The sequence below is a fragment of the Mesoplodon densirostris genome, chromosome 18 (genome assembly GCF_025265405.1).
Source record: "Mesoplodon densirostris isolate mMesDen1 chromosome 18, mMesDen1 primary haplotype, whole genome shotgun sequence".
Classification (NCBI taxonomy): Eukaryota; Metazoa; Chordata; class Mammalia; order Artiodactyla; family Ziphiidae; genus Mesoplodon; species Mesoplodon densirostris.
Window position 1 is genome coordinate 55,540,067 of NC_082678.1, and position 17,714 is coordinate 55,557,780.

General features: G+C 40.5%; 1 protein-coding gene across 1 annotated transcript in view; it reads right to left on the reverse strand.

The window, feature by feature from the left end:
• Positions 1-17,714, reverse strand: part of LOC132478065 (schlafen family member 11-like) — a 26,209-nt gene continuing 8,495 nt past the window's right edge. The window contains exons 2-5 of the mRNA XM_060080825.1: positions 15,479-16,542; positions 14,430-14,558; positions 4,695-5,418; positions 1-3,820 (exon numbers count right to left, since the gene is read on the reverse strand). Coding sequence (XP_059936808.1) covers positions 3,037-3,820; positions 4,695-5,418; positions 14,430-14,558; positions 15,479-16,541 — 2,700 coding nt within the window. The 5' untranslated portion in view covers position 16,542 and the 3' untranslated portion in view covers positions 1-3,036. The remainder of the gene's footprint in view (positions 3,821-4,694; positions 5,419-14,429; positions 14,559-15,478; positions 16,543-17,714) is intronic.

A 17,714-nucleotide genomic window follows, 5' to 3' on the forward strand; every position in this document is an offset into this window, starting at 1 on the left:
ATCTTCTTGAAGATGAAGCATTTTTGCCAAAACATTAGAGTACAACAATAACTGTCTACAAATGACAAAAGACTTAAAAGGCACAATTAAACACCTAATCACAATGTAATCAATAAAGAAACTTGGTTACAGGAATTTTGACTGATTATAACCTTAACCCTTGAAAATCTTAATCTCTGGCAAAAACCAAGAAGCAAGTATTTGTGCACTTCCTGATTGGAAAACTTAATGCTTGAGTCTTCCTCTCCTAAGCAGGCAAAGGTAGATTAACTTAGACTCGTCCAGCAATTAATATTTTATCCTATTTGAAATGACCCATGAATTCTCTTCTTTCAACTTTATTTTCAAGTTACCAAAATCTAGAGAGACTACTTTAAATAGACATTCCCAAAACATAATTATTTCTATAGAGTTTACCTAAAAGCTATTTTTTCTCCTTTACTCTTAGAGATCACATAAGATTAAAGTTCCAGAGAGCCCAGGTAGATCATTTATATCTCAAAGGCACAAGAGAAATACCAGCTCCTTCTAGAAAGATAGCTTAGCTCATTTGATACAATAGCAGAGCCGTTGGAGGCCATTATTCTCCAGATCTCTTGGGAGACCCCATTCAGCAAGGACAGCCACCTCAGGATCACCCCTGCAACTTTCGGGCCCCACACGCTGGTGGACGGCCCCTGCAACTTTCCATTCCCCATCCTGTATTTTCTGACATCTTGGCGCTCATGGGAGTTTCCTTGGTCTCCTGGCTGGCTCCACCAATTATTGGGCTGCACCCCGCAGGCCTACAATGGCTGTGCTTGTCCAGCTTCAAGACTGAAGAAAGAGCCCAGGGTCAGCAACAGACACATCAATGGTTTAATGGGTGTGGGAGCTTACACGTCTGAAGCAAGGTCTGGAGCAACACCCCACCCCTGTGCAGTGGACGGCGGCAGGACGTGGTGGCAGTCTTCGCTCCAGAATTAGACTTCTAAAGAATTACTTTCACAGACATTGCAACTCAAGTCCAGGGATCTTACAGAACCAACTTATTAGAAACAACATTTACAAGGATAACTGTTTGGAGCAGAGTTGTATCTGATTTAATGTAGTCAGGAAGAAAGAACATTTTTTTCCTTATTTTGCTGATATATTTTATTTTGCTGAAGTTAGAAGAGCCTACGGTTTCAAGGCAAGATGCTGGAATTCCATGAGTAAACACAGATAGGAAAAAGACAGGCAGAGAAATTCACAACTTGTAATATGGAGGAAATCAGTAGACTAGGATTACTAATATGTGGAATATTAGTCATGTAATGTTTAAATTTCCATTTGTTATACAAATATTTTATTGTTATTTTTTAGATTAGAAACATTTTTTAAATGTTTTGTATAAACAGAAAAATAAGTCATTGTATTAGTATTAAGTGATAACACTGATCTGTTTTAGTTCAAAGAATAATTCTGTGACTATATTAGTCTGCTCAGGTTGCAATAACAAAATACCACAGACTGGGTGGCTTAAACACAGAAATTTATTTCACATAGTTCTAGATGCTGGGAAGTCCAAAATCATGGTGTCAGTAGGATTAGTTTTATTCTGAGGCTTCTTCTCTTGGCTTGGAGGTGGCCACCATCTCTCTCTGTGCTCACATGACCTTTTGTTTATGTGTGCACAGAGAGAGGGACAGAGAGAGCTCTTGGGTGTCTCTTCTCATAAGGACTCTAATCCTATGAGATCAAGGCTCCATCCTATGACTTAATTTAGCTGTAACTACTTCCTCACAAATCTACAAAAACAGCCACACTAAACGTTAGGGCTTCAACCTATGAATTCCGGAGGGACACAAACATTCAGTCCATAACAGTAGCCCACCAAAATATAAAAGGGGAAAAATAGAGTTCAAGAATGTACTTGACTTAAAATTTAAGTTGATATGTTATAGAACAATACGTAGAGCTGAGTTGAGAAGTTGATCTGTAAAGACTGCATCTTTCCTAGCTCCGTTTACTTAATGGCCTATGTGTATCTTTAGAACCAGATTTTGGTTTCTAATGCTATCTCTCACTGAAAGCCAGAGAAAACGGGTTTATTTTTGTTTTCTAATGACCTATAATTTCTCAGTAAAATGACAATTAATGCTTACTATCACAATTAAAGCTTGATCTGGATTATTCTGAGGGCAAAAAAAAAAAAATTGGAGATTAGAGGGGTTTTTTTGTTTGTTTGTGTTTTTTGCGGTACACGGGCCTCTCACCGTTGTGGCCTCTCCCGCTGTGGAGCACAGGCTCCGGACGCACAGGCTCAGCTGCCATGGCCCACGGGCCCAGCCGCTCCGCGGCATGCGGGATCCTCCCGGACCGGGGCATGAACCCGCGTCCCCTGCAGCGGCAGGCAGACTCCCAACCACTGTGCCACCAGGGAAGCCCGGAGATTACAGTTTTAAAGGATTAAATAATTGTATCAGTGCTCTCTGTTCTGTCACAAATTATTAAGGCCCACTTGGTCACAGTTTGAATTATCTTGGGAATCTCCCAAGTCCTGGATCAATATAGCAAAGAGAAATGTCAAGAATTCAGAAACCAAAAATTCTGCTTCTGGTATGGCCAAGGTAGTTTCTACCAGGCCACCCTTCTGCAGATAAATATAAACCCTGGACAAATTTTAAAAAACAAAATATTGCACTGTGGAGGTCCAGACTTAGAAGAAAGAATGGCCACAGGACGAGTGTATTGTTTTTATGGTTTTTAACCGCAGGGTGGGTCATAGTCTGTGCTGTGCAGGGTGGTTAAAGCTCCTTCAGAAAACCACTATCATTCTGGCTGGAAGAATCGGGGACAGAGTTTGGGACAATAGCTGCTGAAAGGAGGTAGGGGAGGAATCCCTGAAAGGAGAGAGCCAGAGAGGGAAAGTTCCAAATTCTGTGTGTCAGCTCTGCCCAAATCTCTAGCTGACCTATGAACAGAAAAGAGAAGTTTCTCCCAATACCAAGCAGATTGTCACCTATGGACATTTACATAGTAATCACTTCATCTTGTTTTGGTTTGGAATTCTTCCTAAACATCATGATGCCACAGAATATGTAGCTGTTGATTTGCTCTGGATGCCAGACAGACAAGAATGTTGTATGAGATAGCTGGCTCAACTGTCTCTGGATGGATCCCAAACACGATGTTCCTTTCCAGGCCAGAGAATCTTCGGACACTGTCCAACACAATGGCATCACCTGACATGTTACTCGCATCGGTGAAGTGCACTACCCTTTTCTTCCTCATTGCTCTCCAGAGCTCCTGCTTGTAATGCTCCACATCTCTTGTGGTGCTAAAAAGCACAGCGACGTCCTTGGGAGAATAGCCCCTTTCAAAGAGAACCTTGCAAGTGTCTGCCACATGTGTTGCTATTTCATTCAGAGTCAAGTTTCGCTTCATAGTTAAGGTTCCCTGAACACCCTGAGCCCCTTCAGCTTCAAGACGCATCTGCAGGGACCCAAGGGGGATGTTAGGTGGAGGATTTTTTCTGACCTCCTGCAATACCCGTTGTAAATATTTGGCTATTTGATATGCGTTGCGGACCACTCTGGTGAGCTCTTCCTTTGGATACTGGGCTGAGAGAGCAGGGAGGCCGCTGTGCTCCGTGTGGTTGGTCTGAAAGTAGTCTAGAAAGATCCAGAGAATTCCTGGGCAATCCTTGTCTCTCTGAGTGATGGTTTTCGCTTTGCCATACCAGTCCCCATCTTCACAGCGGAAATTCTGAGCTTCATCGATGATGATGTGTTGAATCTTTTTAAAGTCATTTCTCATGAAGTTTTTCCGGGTCACTGCCAGGCAGATATTTTTGTTACTGTAAAAATTAAAAAGACACATTCAGGTTTTCTCTGAGTCAATAAAGGAGAAAAATTACTCTATCATACTCCTAGGAACGTGATACTGTTGTCACAGATCATTTTATCATCTTACTCTCAAGGAACAAGGTGATTCACGGACTTCCCCGGTGGTGCAGTGGTTAAGAATCCACCTACTAATACAGGGGACACGGGTTCGATCCCTGGTCCGGGAAGATCCCATATGCCATGGAGCAACTAAGCCCATGCGCCACAACTACTAAGCCTGCGCACTGCAACTACCGAAGCCTGGGCACCCTAGAGCCTGAGCGCCGCAGCAAGAGAAGCCACAGCAAGGAGAAGCCTGAGCGCCTCAACGAAGAGTAGCCCCCACTGGCCGCAACTAGAGAAAGCCTGTGTGCAGCAATGAAGACGCAGTGCAGCCAAAAATAAATAAATTAATTAATTGAAAAAAAAAAGAAAATAATAATAATTTTAAAAAGGGGGGCTTCGCTGGTGGCGCAGTGGTTGAGAGTCCGCCTGCCGATGTAGGGGACACAGGTTCGTGCCCTGGTCCGGGAGGATCCCACATGCCGTGGAGCGGCTGGGTCTGTGAGCCATGGCCGCTGAGCCTGCGCGTCCGGAGCCTGTGCTCCGCAACGGGAGAGGCCACAACAGTGAGAGGCCCGTGTAGCGAAAAAAAAAAAAAAGGAACAAGGTGATTCGGAGGGAATTGAGACTGAACCTCATTTGCTGACAATAAGATCCAACTGCTTGGGACTTCCCTGGCTGTCCAGTGGTTAGGACTGGGTGCTTTCTCTACCGTGGCCCTGGGTTCAATCCCCATAAGCCATGGGGCGCGGCCAAAAAAAAAAAGAAGATCCAACTGCTTACCTGATAAAGTTCCTCAGAGGCTGGTTCTCACAAACGTAGAGAATTTCATTTGCCTCACAGTGAAACATATTCCTGATCTTCTCCATGATCTTCACGGCCATGATTGTCTTCCCTGAGCCAGGTAAGCCATGGATAAACAACTCTTTGGTCTTGTGGAGGTTTTTTGAGAAGATCTCATACTGCTTGGCTGTGAGCAGATTTAAAACCTCACAGCCAAGCTGGTCACTCAAGAAAGATCTGAAGCCAAGCAAGACAATCACGAGGGACTGCAGCAAAGCTTCCATTTGCTGAGTGTTTGCAAAGTAATAGGACCTGGGGTACTCAATCAGGGATGCTGCACCCTCTGAGGACTCTGCATTGCTCTCAGGACTCAGGTGGAGGACCTTGGTACTGACACACAGATATCCAGAGTAGCCCCCCATGTTCACCAGCTTCTGCTTCAGAGTGAAGGCGGTGCTGGTGCAATAGGACTGCTCGTCTGCATCCTGCCCCCTGAGAATGGTGTAGAGAATGGGGGGACTGTTCCATGCTATCAGCAGAGCATCACAGATGACTGCTTGCTTCTCTTCCAAGTTCAGGTCCACAGCCCAGCTTCTAGAAAGGATTAAAATTCCCGGGGAGAATGGATATGTTTGCGTATTTATTAATTCCTCCAAACCTTCATTCTGTGAAGACAGCTCCTCCCAGAGGGATTTGGGAGTATATTTCAGACATCCTGGTAGCACTAGATATGGAAAGAATTATAAATTGAGTGGCAAAAATCACATTTATTGTAATGATTAATTGTAATTAATCAAAATTACTCTACTTACACTTAATTATAATTAATTTTATTAATTATGATGTTACTTATTTTTGTATACATTCTTTTGCCAATACTATTATATTACAGTGAAAGAAGAGAAGCCTTGAAAAGTCTGACACCCTTCATCTAAGCCTTTGTGCTTATTACGTTTATGACCTTGGAAAATTCCTTAACCTCTCTAAGACTCTGTTCCCTCATCTATAAAACAAACAAAAATCCACATGTACAAAAATAGCACATTCTTATGGTGAGGAATAAATGAAATAGCATAAAGGTATCTGCTCATTGTAGCTGCTTGAGAAATGTTAGTTCTCTTTCCCTTTCTACTCTTAAAGCACCTGAATCTCAAAATGTCCCTTAACAGTCCCCATTGATGGAGGTAGGAAGAGCCCTCCCAGGAAGAAGGTGCTCATGAAATATCTGTGGAGAAGATGGAGCTATGAAAACTTTACTAGGAGAGACCTCTGTGCAGCCCTCCACTGGGAGATCCTAAGATTAGACTCTGAGATAACTCTCCTGAAGCATCACTCACTCACAGATCTATGTAATAATGCATCTATCACAAGTCTACCCTTTGTCATGAAGGAGCAAGGAACAATGCTGTGACATGAGAATAAACTTGCACTGTAGGGTTTTAAACTTATGTCAATGATCATTTGTTCCAAAGGGAGGGAAAAAATGAAGAGATTGTTGTCATCCTGCTGTGGTGGTGTCAGATCACATACCAGAATCTGGATCTGTAGGGTTAATTTCCAGTGAAATTACCCATATTTCATTGGTAGTTGTTTATTGTTCCTTGTGGTGGTGCTCCCTCACTTCTACCAGGTGTTTGCACAACTTGATTTTGCCTGCAACCTGGATGATGGTGAGTAGGAGATGGACTCTATTATGGGACACATCCAGATTTTGGAGATGTTAAAAGGCTGGGGGAAACATGCATCTTGGAATGGATGGAATAGGGTAATATAAGGATATGTTTAAAATGCAGCTTTAGAAAACAAAGGAAGTATAAAATAAGAAAAGTATAAAATAAGAAAACACATCATTTGTACCAGGGAGTTTGCACACATCTATGGTTCTCACAATTCTGCAAGGCAGATATACTTACTGTTCTCTTTTTCATATGAGTAAATGGGAACTCCAACCGGTCAAGTGCCTGGCCCATGGTCACACCACTGGGAAATGGCAGAGCCAGCATCTGGACCCAGTACTGTCTCAGACACCAGACCCTCTGTTGTCTCTACTGTGGCCTTGCAAGCCACACAGACGACCCCTGCCTGCTAAATGGACAATGTCACTAAAGCATTTGACGTTCATAGCAAATATGTTTTGCCTCATCGTCAAGTTGGCCTTATTTTTCTTTAATTATATAATGGGACATGCTTCCTAAGGAAATTATGTGAAGACAAGAAGTGTCCCTTTCATTTCTTGGATATTCCACATGGCACTTAACCAATTATAGGGGCCAGACTAGGTGTCAATGAATGTCCACCACTCCACGTGCACCAGAGTAGTTACCACTCTCCATGTGACTTGGGGCCTCTGTGCCTTTGTGTAGGTGTGCCCTGAGACTTGAATGCCCTCTTCTACTTTTGTCACCTGATAAATTCCTCTCATTTCTTCTAGAACTCCCATGTCTGTTCTCTCTCAGAGTTCCCACAGAACTTTGTATCCATACTAGGCACTAATCTCTTCATGGATCTAGGGAAATCTTTTTGTGTGTGTGTGTATGTGGTTTTTTAAAAATATTTTATATTGGAGTATAGTTGATTAACAATGTTGTGTTAGTTTCAGGTGTACGGCAAAGTGATTCAGTTATACATATACACGTATATATTCTTTTTCAAAATCTTTTCCCATTTAGACTACAGCATATTGAGCAGAGTTCCCTGTGCTATACAGTAGGTGATCTAGGGAAATCTTTAAAAACAGAGCACTGAAGTGTCCAGACTGATGGTTTTCCAACTACAGGAGATCAGGTGAGGGCTCCTAACAGTTTAGGACATCAGGACGAAGGTCGCTGGGGGTTGGTTGAATCTGATCTACTACTCTCACCCCTGACTGTCTCTAGAACCCATCACTCCAGGTATAGAAAAAATATCTTTTCAGTCATTGCATTTTTTTCAAAAGAAAGATTTACAGCGTTTAATCTGAAGCTAAACTATTGTCAATCAATAGTAATAGTTAATGTAATGAGGACATCCCTATTCTTAGTACTTGGAGTCCAGTTGCAAAACCAAAACCGAACTGATTAGTTACCACTGTGAGAGCTCAGAATCTAATGATAGTCGTCTCTGAAAGTGAAAATTTGCTTCAAAAAATGGTTTTAATTAGGTAATACAGTCCCATAGTCCAAATACCAAAACATTCCTCTTTCTATTCACTCCATTTCCTCCCTTCCCAAGCCCATCCTACTCCTCTAACACAGACCCTTTTTTTTCTTCAGTTTCTCAGCTAGTCTTCCAAAACTTCTTTGTGCAAATACAAGCCAATATATCCCCCTTTCTTACACAATAGGTAGCAAACTGTCCAGATCTTTCCATATCAGTACATAAAGAACTTCCTTATTTTTTCCCACAGTTGTCTAACATGCCATTTTATGGATGTGACATATGTCCCTGTTGATGGGTTCTTGAGTGTTCCCCCCCAACCTTTTGCTATTATGAGAATATTACAATGAGTAACCTTGTATATTTTGTATGCATGCAGGTATATATAAAGAATAAAGTCCCAGCAGTGGGATTACTGGGTAAAAGGGTAAATGCATTTGTAATTCTGATAGATATTACCAAGCTGTCCTCCAATGGAGTTGTACCAATATGCACTCCTGCCAGTAATGTACGAGAAGGCTTGTTTCCCCATAGCGCAGCATATAAAAGATGTCAGATTTTAAAATTTTTTACCATCCAATAGATAAAAATGATAGCTTGTTTTAATTTGCAAGTCTCTTACTTTGATTAATATTAAGCATCTTTTCAAATGTTTGAAAGCCATTTGAATTGTATTTGCTCTGAACTGACTTTGTTGATTTTTCTTTTCAATTAATTAATTTAATTGTTTCTATTTTTGGCTGTGTTGGGTCTTCCTTACTGTGCGCGGGCTTTCTCTAGTTGTAGAAAGCGGGGGCTTCTCTTCATTGTGTTGCACGGGCTTCTCATTGCGATGGCTTCTCTTGTTGCAGAGCATGGGCTCTAGGCGCGCGGGCTTCAGTAGTTGTGGCACATGGGTTCAGCAGCGCACAGGCTTAGTTGCTCCGCGGCATGTGGCATCTTCCCCGGCCAGGGATCGAACCCCTTTCCCCTGCATTGGCAGGCAGATTCTTAACCACTGCACCACCAGGGAAGCCCCGTTGATTTTTCTTTTAAGTTGTTCTTTATCCTTATCAACTTTTGGAAGCTGTTTATATTGATATATTAAAGACATTGGCCCTTTGTTTGTAATATGAGTTGCAAATATTTTTCCTAGCTGGTCAATGGCCCTTTGACTTTCTATTTAGTTGCTTTAGCCATGCACAATGCTTATCTTTTAATGTAATCATATATATCAGTCTACTTTCACGGCTTTTGGATTTTGAATCTTGACTTTTCTTATCCTCATGCCAAAAGTATAAAGGCATTTACAAATGTCTTCTTCTAGAACACTTATGGCTTTAATTTTTAAAAAATTCTTGATCGATTTAGAGCTTATGCTGGTATATGTCATAAAGCGTGAATCCATCTTTTTTAAAATAAATTGCCACCCAGTTTTCCCAATATCTCTTTATTGAAACATCCTTTCTTCTCCACTTGAGAGGTCAATTCCATCACGAACTAAATTCTGATGTGTTTGCAACTATTTCCGGACCTTCTATCCTGTACTCTTGATCTAGTTATATGCCAATACAACTCTATTTTTATTTGAGGCTTTGTAATGATTTAATATCTGGATAGCCCTTCTTTTTGCTCTTCTTTTTCAGGTTTTTATTTCCTGGCTCTTCTTGCTTGTTTGTTTTTCCACTGGAACTTTAGGATAAGATTGTTTAGATTAAGTTAATCTCTTGGGTTTTTTTAATTGATATCTCATTAAGTTTATAAAATAACTTAGAGAAAACTGACAGCTTTCTTCCTTTCAAGAACATGACATGTGTTTCCATTTTATCCTTCTTCTGTGTCCTTCAATATTGTTTAAATTTTTTCTCAGATCGGTTTATCTTAGTTATTTTAAATTTTTGTTGCTATTGAAAATTTTTTTGTTGAAAAAATTTTGTTGCTAAAGAAAATATTTTCTTTGATTTGTTTGTTATAGCAGGATACTGAATTTTGCATATTAATTTTGACATATGCTTCATATAATTCTATTAATACAATTATTTATATTCAATCTGAATTCTTTTATTGTTTATAGTGTTTTTCATTAGGCTCTCTGGAATATAGTCCTATCTTCTTCAATTTTTATCCCTCTAATTTCTTTCTCTTATCTAACTGCATTGGCTAATTAATATTGCATGGAAGTTGTAGCAGTGCAATGATGGTTTTGTTCCCAAATTTAACAGAATGCCTCTAATATCTCTCAATTGACATAATGGTCTTTGGGGGATATTGATAGATATAGATATATAGGTATAAGTATAATGTTAAAGAAGTATCTAGGGCTTCCTTGGTGTCACAGTGGTTAAGAATCTGCCTGCCAATGCAGGGGACACGGGTTCAAGCACTGATCCGGGAAGATCCCACATGCCGCGGAGCAACTAAGCCCATGCTTAGTTGCCACAACTACTGAGCCCGTGTGCCACAACTACTGAAGCCCGCATGCCTAGAGCACTTGCTCCGCAACAAGAGAAGCCACCGCCATGAGAAGCCTGCTCACCGCAATGAAGAGTAGCCCCCACTTGCCACAACTACAGAACGCCTGTGTGCAGCAACAAAGACCCAACCCAGCCAAAAAGAAAGAAATAAAATAAATTTATTAAAAAAATAAATCTTGGGCCTCCCTGGTGGCGCAATGGTTGAGAGTCCGCCTGCCGATGCAGGGGATACGGGTTCGTGCCCCGGTCTGGGAGGATCCCATATGCCGCGGAGCGGCTGGGCCCGTGAGCCATGGCCGCTGGGCCTGCGCGTCCGGAGCCTGTGCTCCGCAACGGGAGAGGCCACAACAGTGAGAGGCCCGCATACCGCAAAAAGAAAAAAAAAAAAACTCTTAGAGGAAAACATTGGAAGAACACTCTTTGACATAAATCACAGCAAGATCTTTTTTGATCCACCTCCTAGAGTAACGGAAATAAAAACAAAAATAAACAAATGGGACCTAATGAAACTTCAAAGATTTTGCACAGCAAAGGAAACCATAAACAAGACAAAAAGACAACCCTCAGAATGGGAGAAAATATTTGCAAATGAATCAACGGACAAAGGATTAATCTCCAAAATATATAAACAGCTCATGCAGCTCAATATTAAAGAAACAAGCAACCCAATCCAAAAATGGGCAGAAGAGCTAAATAGACATTTCTCCAAAGAAGACATACAGATGGCCAAGAAGCACATGAAAAGCTGCTCAACATCACTAATTATTGGAGAAATGCAAATGAAAACTACAATGAGGTATCACCTCACACCAGTTAGAATGGGCATCATCAGAAAATCTACAAACAACAAATGCTGGAGAGGGTGTGGAGAAGAGGGAACCCTCCTGCACTGTTGGTGGGAATGTAAATTGTTACAGCCACTATGGAGAACAGTATGGAGGTTCCTTAAAAAACTAAAAATAGAACTACCATATGATCCAGCAATCCCACTACTGGGCATATACCCAGAGGAAACCATAATTCAAAAAGACACACGCACCCCGATGTTCACTGCAGCACTATTTATAATAGCCAGGTCATGGGAGCAACCTAAATGCCCATCAACAGACGAATGAATAAAGAAGCTGTGGTACATATATACAATGGAATATTACTCAGCCATAAAAAGGAACGAAATTGAGTCATTTGTTGAGACGTGGATGGATCTAGAGACTCTCATACAGAGTGAAGTAAGTCAGAAAGAGAAAAACGAATATCGTGTATTAACACATGTATGTGGAACCTAGAAAAATGGTACAGGTGAACTGGTTTGCAGGGCAGAAGTTGAGACACACACGTAGAGAACAAATGTATGGACACGAAGGGGGGAAAGCTGTGGGGGGGTGGGGATGGTGCTGTGCTGAATTGGGCGATTGGGATTGACATTTATACACTGATGTGTATAAAATTGATGACTAATAAGAACCTGTTGTATAAAAAAATAAATAAAATTTAAAAATTAAAAAAACAAAACCCAAAAAACTAATACTAAACTTTCTTTGGGTTATTTGTATGGAAATATGTTAATATAAATGTTTCAGACATTACACGAAATTCCTAAAAATCTTATATGTTCTGTTATAATGTTATAAAGCATAATTCTAGTTATTACTTTAAAATGTGTATCTCAGAAATAACTAAATTTCCTTGTCAATTGCATTATTATGAACTTTCATCAAATAATTAACTGTGGTCATTTTTAAGTCTTTTGTCATTTACAGATAGTTCTGGGTGTACTCTGATGCTTTTGCAAAAATGTTCCTATAAAAGGGTTTCATCTTTAAGGAATTCATGGAAAAGACTCTGACAAGTGCAGGTTTCTGGTAACTGACTATACTGCTGAACTGAATGAATAAGCATTTTCAGAACTCTAATGGAAAACTGATGAATTCATAAAAGTGCTAACAAAAGATCAAGATAAAAAAATTAATTACATGGGGCTTCCCTGGTGGCGCAGTGGTTGGGAGTCCGCCTGCCAATGCAGGGGACGCAGGTTCGTGCCCCGGTCTGGGAGGATCCCACGTGCTGCAGAGCAGCTGGGACTACATGGGACTGAGTGAACTGATGAGGATGATTATAATTTTTGTGACTTTGTTTGAATAAAAAAAGTAAAAAAAATAATTTTAAATATCTTTAAAGAAAAGTATCTATGGGTTCATTTTCTTTTTTTTTTTTTTTTTTTTTTTGTGGTACACGGGCCTCTCACTGTTGTGGCCTCTCCTGTTGTGGAGCACAGGCTCCGGATGCACAGGCTCAGCGGCCATGGCTCACGGGCTCAGCCGCTCCACGGCATGTGGGATTCTCCCGGACCAGGGCACGAACCCGCGTCCCTTTCATCGGCAGGCGGACTCTCAACCACTGCGCCACCAGGGAAGCCCTATGGGTTCGTATTTTATGGAGTCTTTTAAAAATCAAAATGTATATTAATGTTTTTCAAAACTTTTTCAGTATATTAGAAGACAATCATACATTTTTTTCTGCATAAATGTATAGAAATTATGGATTATAGTAATAACTCTCTTAATGTTTATCCATCCTTTCGTTCTTGGAGTTCTGTCTTTGTGTCTTCATTTACAAGTAAGATTAGTCTGAATTTTTCTTTTTTATGCTACCTCTGTCAAGTATTGCAATTACTGTTACTCCCATTTTGAAAATAACCTGGGAATTTTCATTCTTTTTCTATGGCTCTGGAAAAGTTTAAATAGTGTTGGAAGTGTCTATTCCTCAAATGTTTGGTACAATTCCTGGAAAATTGATTTTTTTTATACCAGAATAATAGGTTATCACTCTATGAGGATAAAGCCCAGTATTTTGTTTTTAGATATAATTTATTCCATGATAATAAGCTCTACTAAAACAGAGTTTACTGAGTTTAGAGAGTAATTACCAATGTTTATGTTTACTCTTGGATCTAATACTGTTTATTGTGGACAGTTTTTAAAATATAAATTTGATATGCAAGCAAATGCAAAGACCTCAATTAGGTAAGGTGAAAAATAAAATCTTAAATTGAACAGTCATTATTTATTAACTCAATGGTCCTCAATAGATATTTACACATATATAGGACGTTTATGCATCAGATTCTAGTGCCAGATAAGCCATTGATTTACTTTATAGAGTTGATCAAGTGGTTCTTCCTCTCCAGAAGTGTAGAAAGAGGACAACAATGGACTCATAGCTAAAGCCTATCATGGTGGGAGCAAAGGATGAGAGCAGAGGACAGGCACTGTCCTTGATTCTGAAACGTGATTTCACGCTTTTACATGACTGTTTCTCCTAAACCCAAAACATGTTCATGGATGTTGTAATTGATCTTCATTTTATTTGTTTTGTGTTCCATCTTGATATAAAACTTTATTCTTGTTTCATATTCTTGTTTCTTATTTTTCCTGCACTCCTCTGGAAAATTCGGCAGAGGAGGACAATTGTTTGCTCCTAGGGCAATGTATGCCTCTAGTTCAACTAGATAAAAAGTTTCCAATATGGATGAGTGTCAGAATCCTGTTGAAAAGATACACATTATAAGGTGCTATCCTCAGGTATTCTAATTTATGAAGTCTGGAGTGGGGAGCAGGTATCTGTACTTTTTTTTTTTTTTTTTTTCCGGTACGCGGGCCTCTCACTGTTGTGGCCTCTCCCGTTGCGGAGCACAGGCTCTGGACACGCAGGCTCAGCGGCCATGGCTCACAGGCCCAGCTGCTCCGTGGCATGTGGGATCCTCCCGGACCAGGGCATGAACCCGTGTCCCCTGCATCGGCAGGCGGACTCTCAACCACTGCGCCACCAGGGAAGCCCAGGTATCTGTACTTTTTAAAGTAACCAGAAATACTGATGATCAGTCCTATTTGAGAACTACAAGACCGAAAGGTCTTTAAGGGCAACAGTGTTCCTCGATTCTATATGTGGTATTGCCTCAGCTAATGAGGTCAGTGAGGGTTCATTTCTAAACTACTTATCATCAATATGCTTGTAGCATTATCACCTTGCACACATAGGTTTTGCAGAGTGTACTTTCAGGACCTTAAATAACAAACATAACAGTTTATCTCCCCTTATCCTAACATAGAAACTGGCTGGTGTCAAGTAGGCAAACCATAGTTACTACCTGGAAATAAGCGTTGCTGGAGATCCTTCTTATGTTCCAGGCCTTTCTTGGAGTACACTGGTCTGCTAAGAGGAGGCCCGCTAGACAGACTCAGCTGAGATTCAAAGTCTTTGCACAACCATGTAAAATCTTAACAAAGAAGGGAAATTCATGTTATTCTGCCATGTTAGTTCATCTCTTCACCACTGAAAAAGACCTTGTGAGCGGGTGTATTATATGACTGTCTAGGTATGACTTGAGACATAATGGCAAGATAACACCCCATTCACCCTGTATGGACAAGTGCCTTCATTGCATATGAAAGTTGCCAAATCCATCATAAAAGAGATGTTATTTGGAAGTTTGAATGTGTTTCCCATTCAGTATGTCTTCACCCTCTGTTTCTGGCTATCATTTTGTTTGAATTTCTTTTACGGTACATAGCACATTCTTTTAGTACACCTATCTATGCATATATCTGTGGTGCAAATATTCCCACCATGGACAATTTTAAGCTATCAATATGATGTCACTAAATGCAGAGTTGGGAAGACATGCACCGTAACACACCATTTTATAGTATTTCCATCATACAGATACAGTAGATGTAAATAACCTCACGCGTATAGATAATCTTAAAATGTAGTAAATCATTAGGTTTTGTATTTATTAAATTTGTTTTAAATATAATTTATTGAACTGTAAGTTTATAAAACTTAATTTTTAGCAATGACTGTTTAACAACTGGCTCAAAACATTCCTGAAAAGTTAACAAATGGCTCTCGAGCCAGTAAGAGCCAGTTCCAATACACCACTGCAAGGCAATCATCCCCAGACAATTTTCTTTTCATCTGATGTGGGAAATTACCTTTTATAAGATACTTCATGTGGGCTTCTCATCACCCAACAAAATTTTCTCATGTATGGAAAGTAGGGTACTTGAAGATTCAAAAAACACAGAATTTAGTGTGTGTGAGAAGTTCAAAGTCATAGGAAACAGAGGGAAACCTGTTTAATATACAGGTTCCAAAGAGGTAGAAAGGACAGGGAGGGAGTTTTCTCCATCTTACCTGGATCTGTGTCCATCAACATGCCTACCCATTCCTGAGTTGTCAGTTTGCAAATATCCTTGTCCTTCACCATCCAGGAACAGGGAGCTTCTGAGAAAAGTGCACCACAGAATGGCTTCACTCCGATCACACAAGCATAGCCGTATAGCTCTCCCCCAGCTAACACATCCAAGATTTTGACTGTGAAATCTATCTGGCATTGAGACTGGCAAAAATGGACACAAGGTAATTTGTGTATTGTGTTTTCTATTTTCTTTTTCAAAGAATCACGGTCAACATTTTCTTTAGCACATCCCAGAACTTTCTTACTCCTATCATCCACTCCAATAAAAAGATAGCCTCCTTCAGTGTTTGCAAATGCAGACATGTACCCTGGAATTCTGTTTTTCACATATTCTTCAATGTGTTTTGTAGAGAACTGCTTAAATTCTATGAATTGAGACTCGGGAAAAGGCACGATTTCACCGTATTCAAGCTGGTCTTTTTGGAAAATTAGGTAAGTAGGATCCGAATTATGGAGATCTTGATGTATAACCTTGACAACTTCACCAAAAGGTTCTTTTCCCAAGATTTTTGCATTTATTTTCTTGGTTTTCAGGAAACTGAATGCCTTTCCTGAATCCATGGGAAGCACAGAAGTGCCAGATCTACAGTATAACGAAGAACTCAGGCTGCAAATGCGGGGCTTAAAGGAACTGTCTTCAGGGAAAGTGTCACTGCTCCAAGACTTAACAAAAATGTAATAACACCTCCCTTGTTGCTTAGTCTTGAAGAAAGCTTGCAAATTTGAAGACAGAATAAGTGTTCTCAAAGACTCTTCTAAATCCAGTCCCATCTCCACAGGATGCTCATTGTTGTTTGCCATTTCCAGCTGAATCACTCCTCCTCCTGAGTTTAATAAAGCACATGCAGCTTTTATAACTTTTGCCTTCTCTTGCTCTCTCTGAATTTTCTGCAGCTCCTTTCTGTTTCTTTCACCAAGAGTTACTTTTCCTACATTGATGACCAAGTCTGGGTAAGATGATTCTACCACCAAAGATGAATTATGTTCCTCCATGTTCATTCTGCAATTGAAACCATTAAAATACATATCATGTTGATGAAGAAGTAGATTGCAAAGTACACAAAAGTGCATTTATTAATTTATTTAAAAATATTTATTGAGTTCTTGCTAAGTGCTGGGGGCTGGAAATTAAGTGGTAAATAAAAAATAAGCATAGCCCTGACTCTTAAAGCTTACAGTCTGGACAGAAACATTGAATAGAGTAACTGCAGTAATGTGCGATACATACCCTGAAAGGAAGCACCAAACAGCAACAGTCAACCTAATATGAACAGGGAAGATTCCTGGAGGAAAGGGCATTTAAACTAAGATCTGAATTAGCCACGTGAAGGAATCTGAGGTTAGGAGGAGTTATTGCATTACAATCAGAGTGAAAAGTATGTAGGAAGGCCTGAAATCATCAAAGGGATTAGTGTATTGGAGTGGTAGAGACATGTTCAGTCTGGCCAGACCTTAAGAGTGACAGAGGGGGCTTCCCTGGTGGCGCAGTGGTTGGGAGTCCGCCTGCCGATGCAGCGGACACGGGTTCGTGCCCCGATCCCGGAAGATCCCACATGCCACGGAGCGGCTGGGCCCGCGAGCCATGGCCGCGGAGCCTGTGTGTCCGGAGCCTGTGCTCCGCAACGGGAGAGGCCGCAGCAGTGAGAGGCCCGCGTACAGCAAAAAAAAAAAAAAAAAAGAGTGACAGAGGACCTACACTGTTGGTGGGAATGTGAGTTGGTGCAGTCACTTTGGAGAACAGTATAGAGCTTCTTCAAAAAACTAAAAATAGAGTTGCCATATGATCCTGCAATCCCACTCCTGGGCATATATCTGGGGAAAACGATAATTTGAAAATATACATGCACCCCAATGTTCATTGCAGCACTATTTACAATAGCCGAGGTATGGAAACAACCTAAATGTCCATCGACAGATGAGTGGGTAAAGAAGACGTGGTACATATATTCAATGTAATACTACTCAGCCATAAAACAGAATGAAATAATGCCATTTGCAGCAACATGGGTGGACCTAGAGAGATTATCATACTAAGTGAAGGAAGTCAGACAGAGAAGGACAAATACCGTATGATATCACTTATATGTGGAATCTAAAATATGACACAAATGAACCTACCTACAAAACAGAAACCGACTCACAGACATAGATAACAGAATTGTGGCTGCTGGG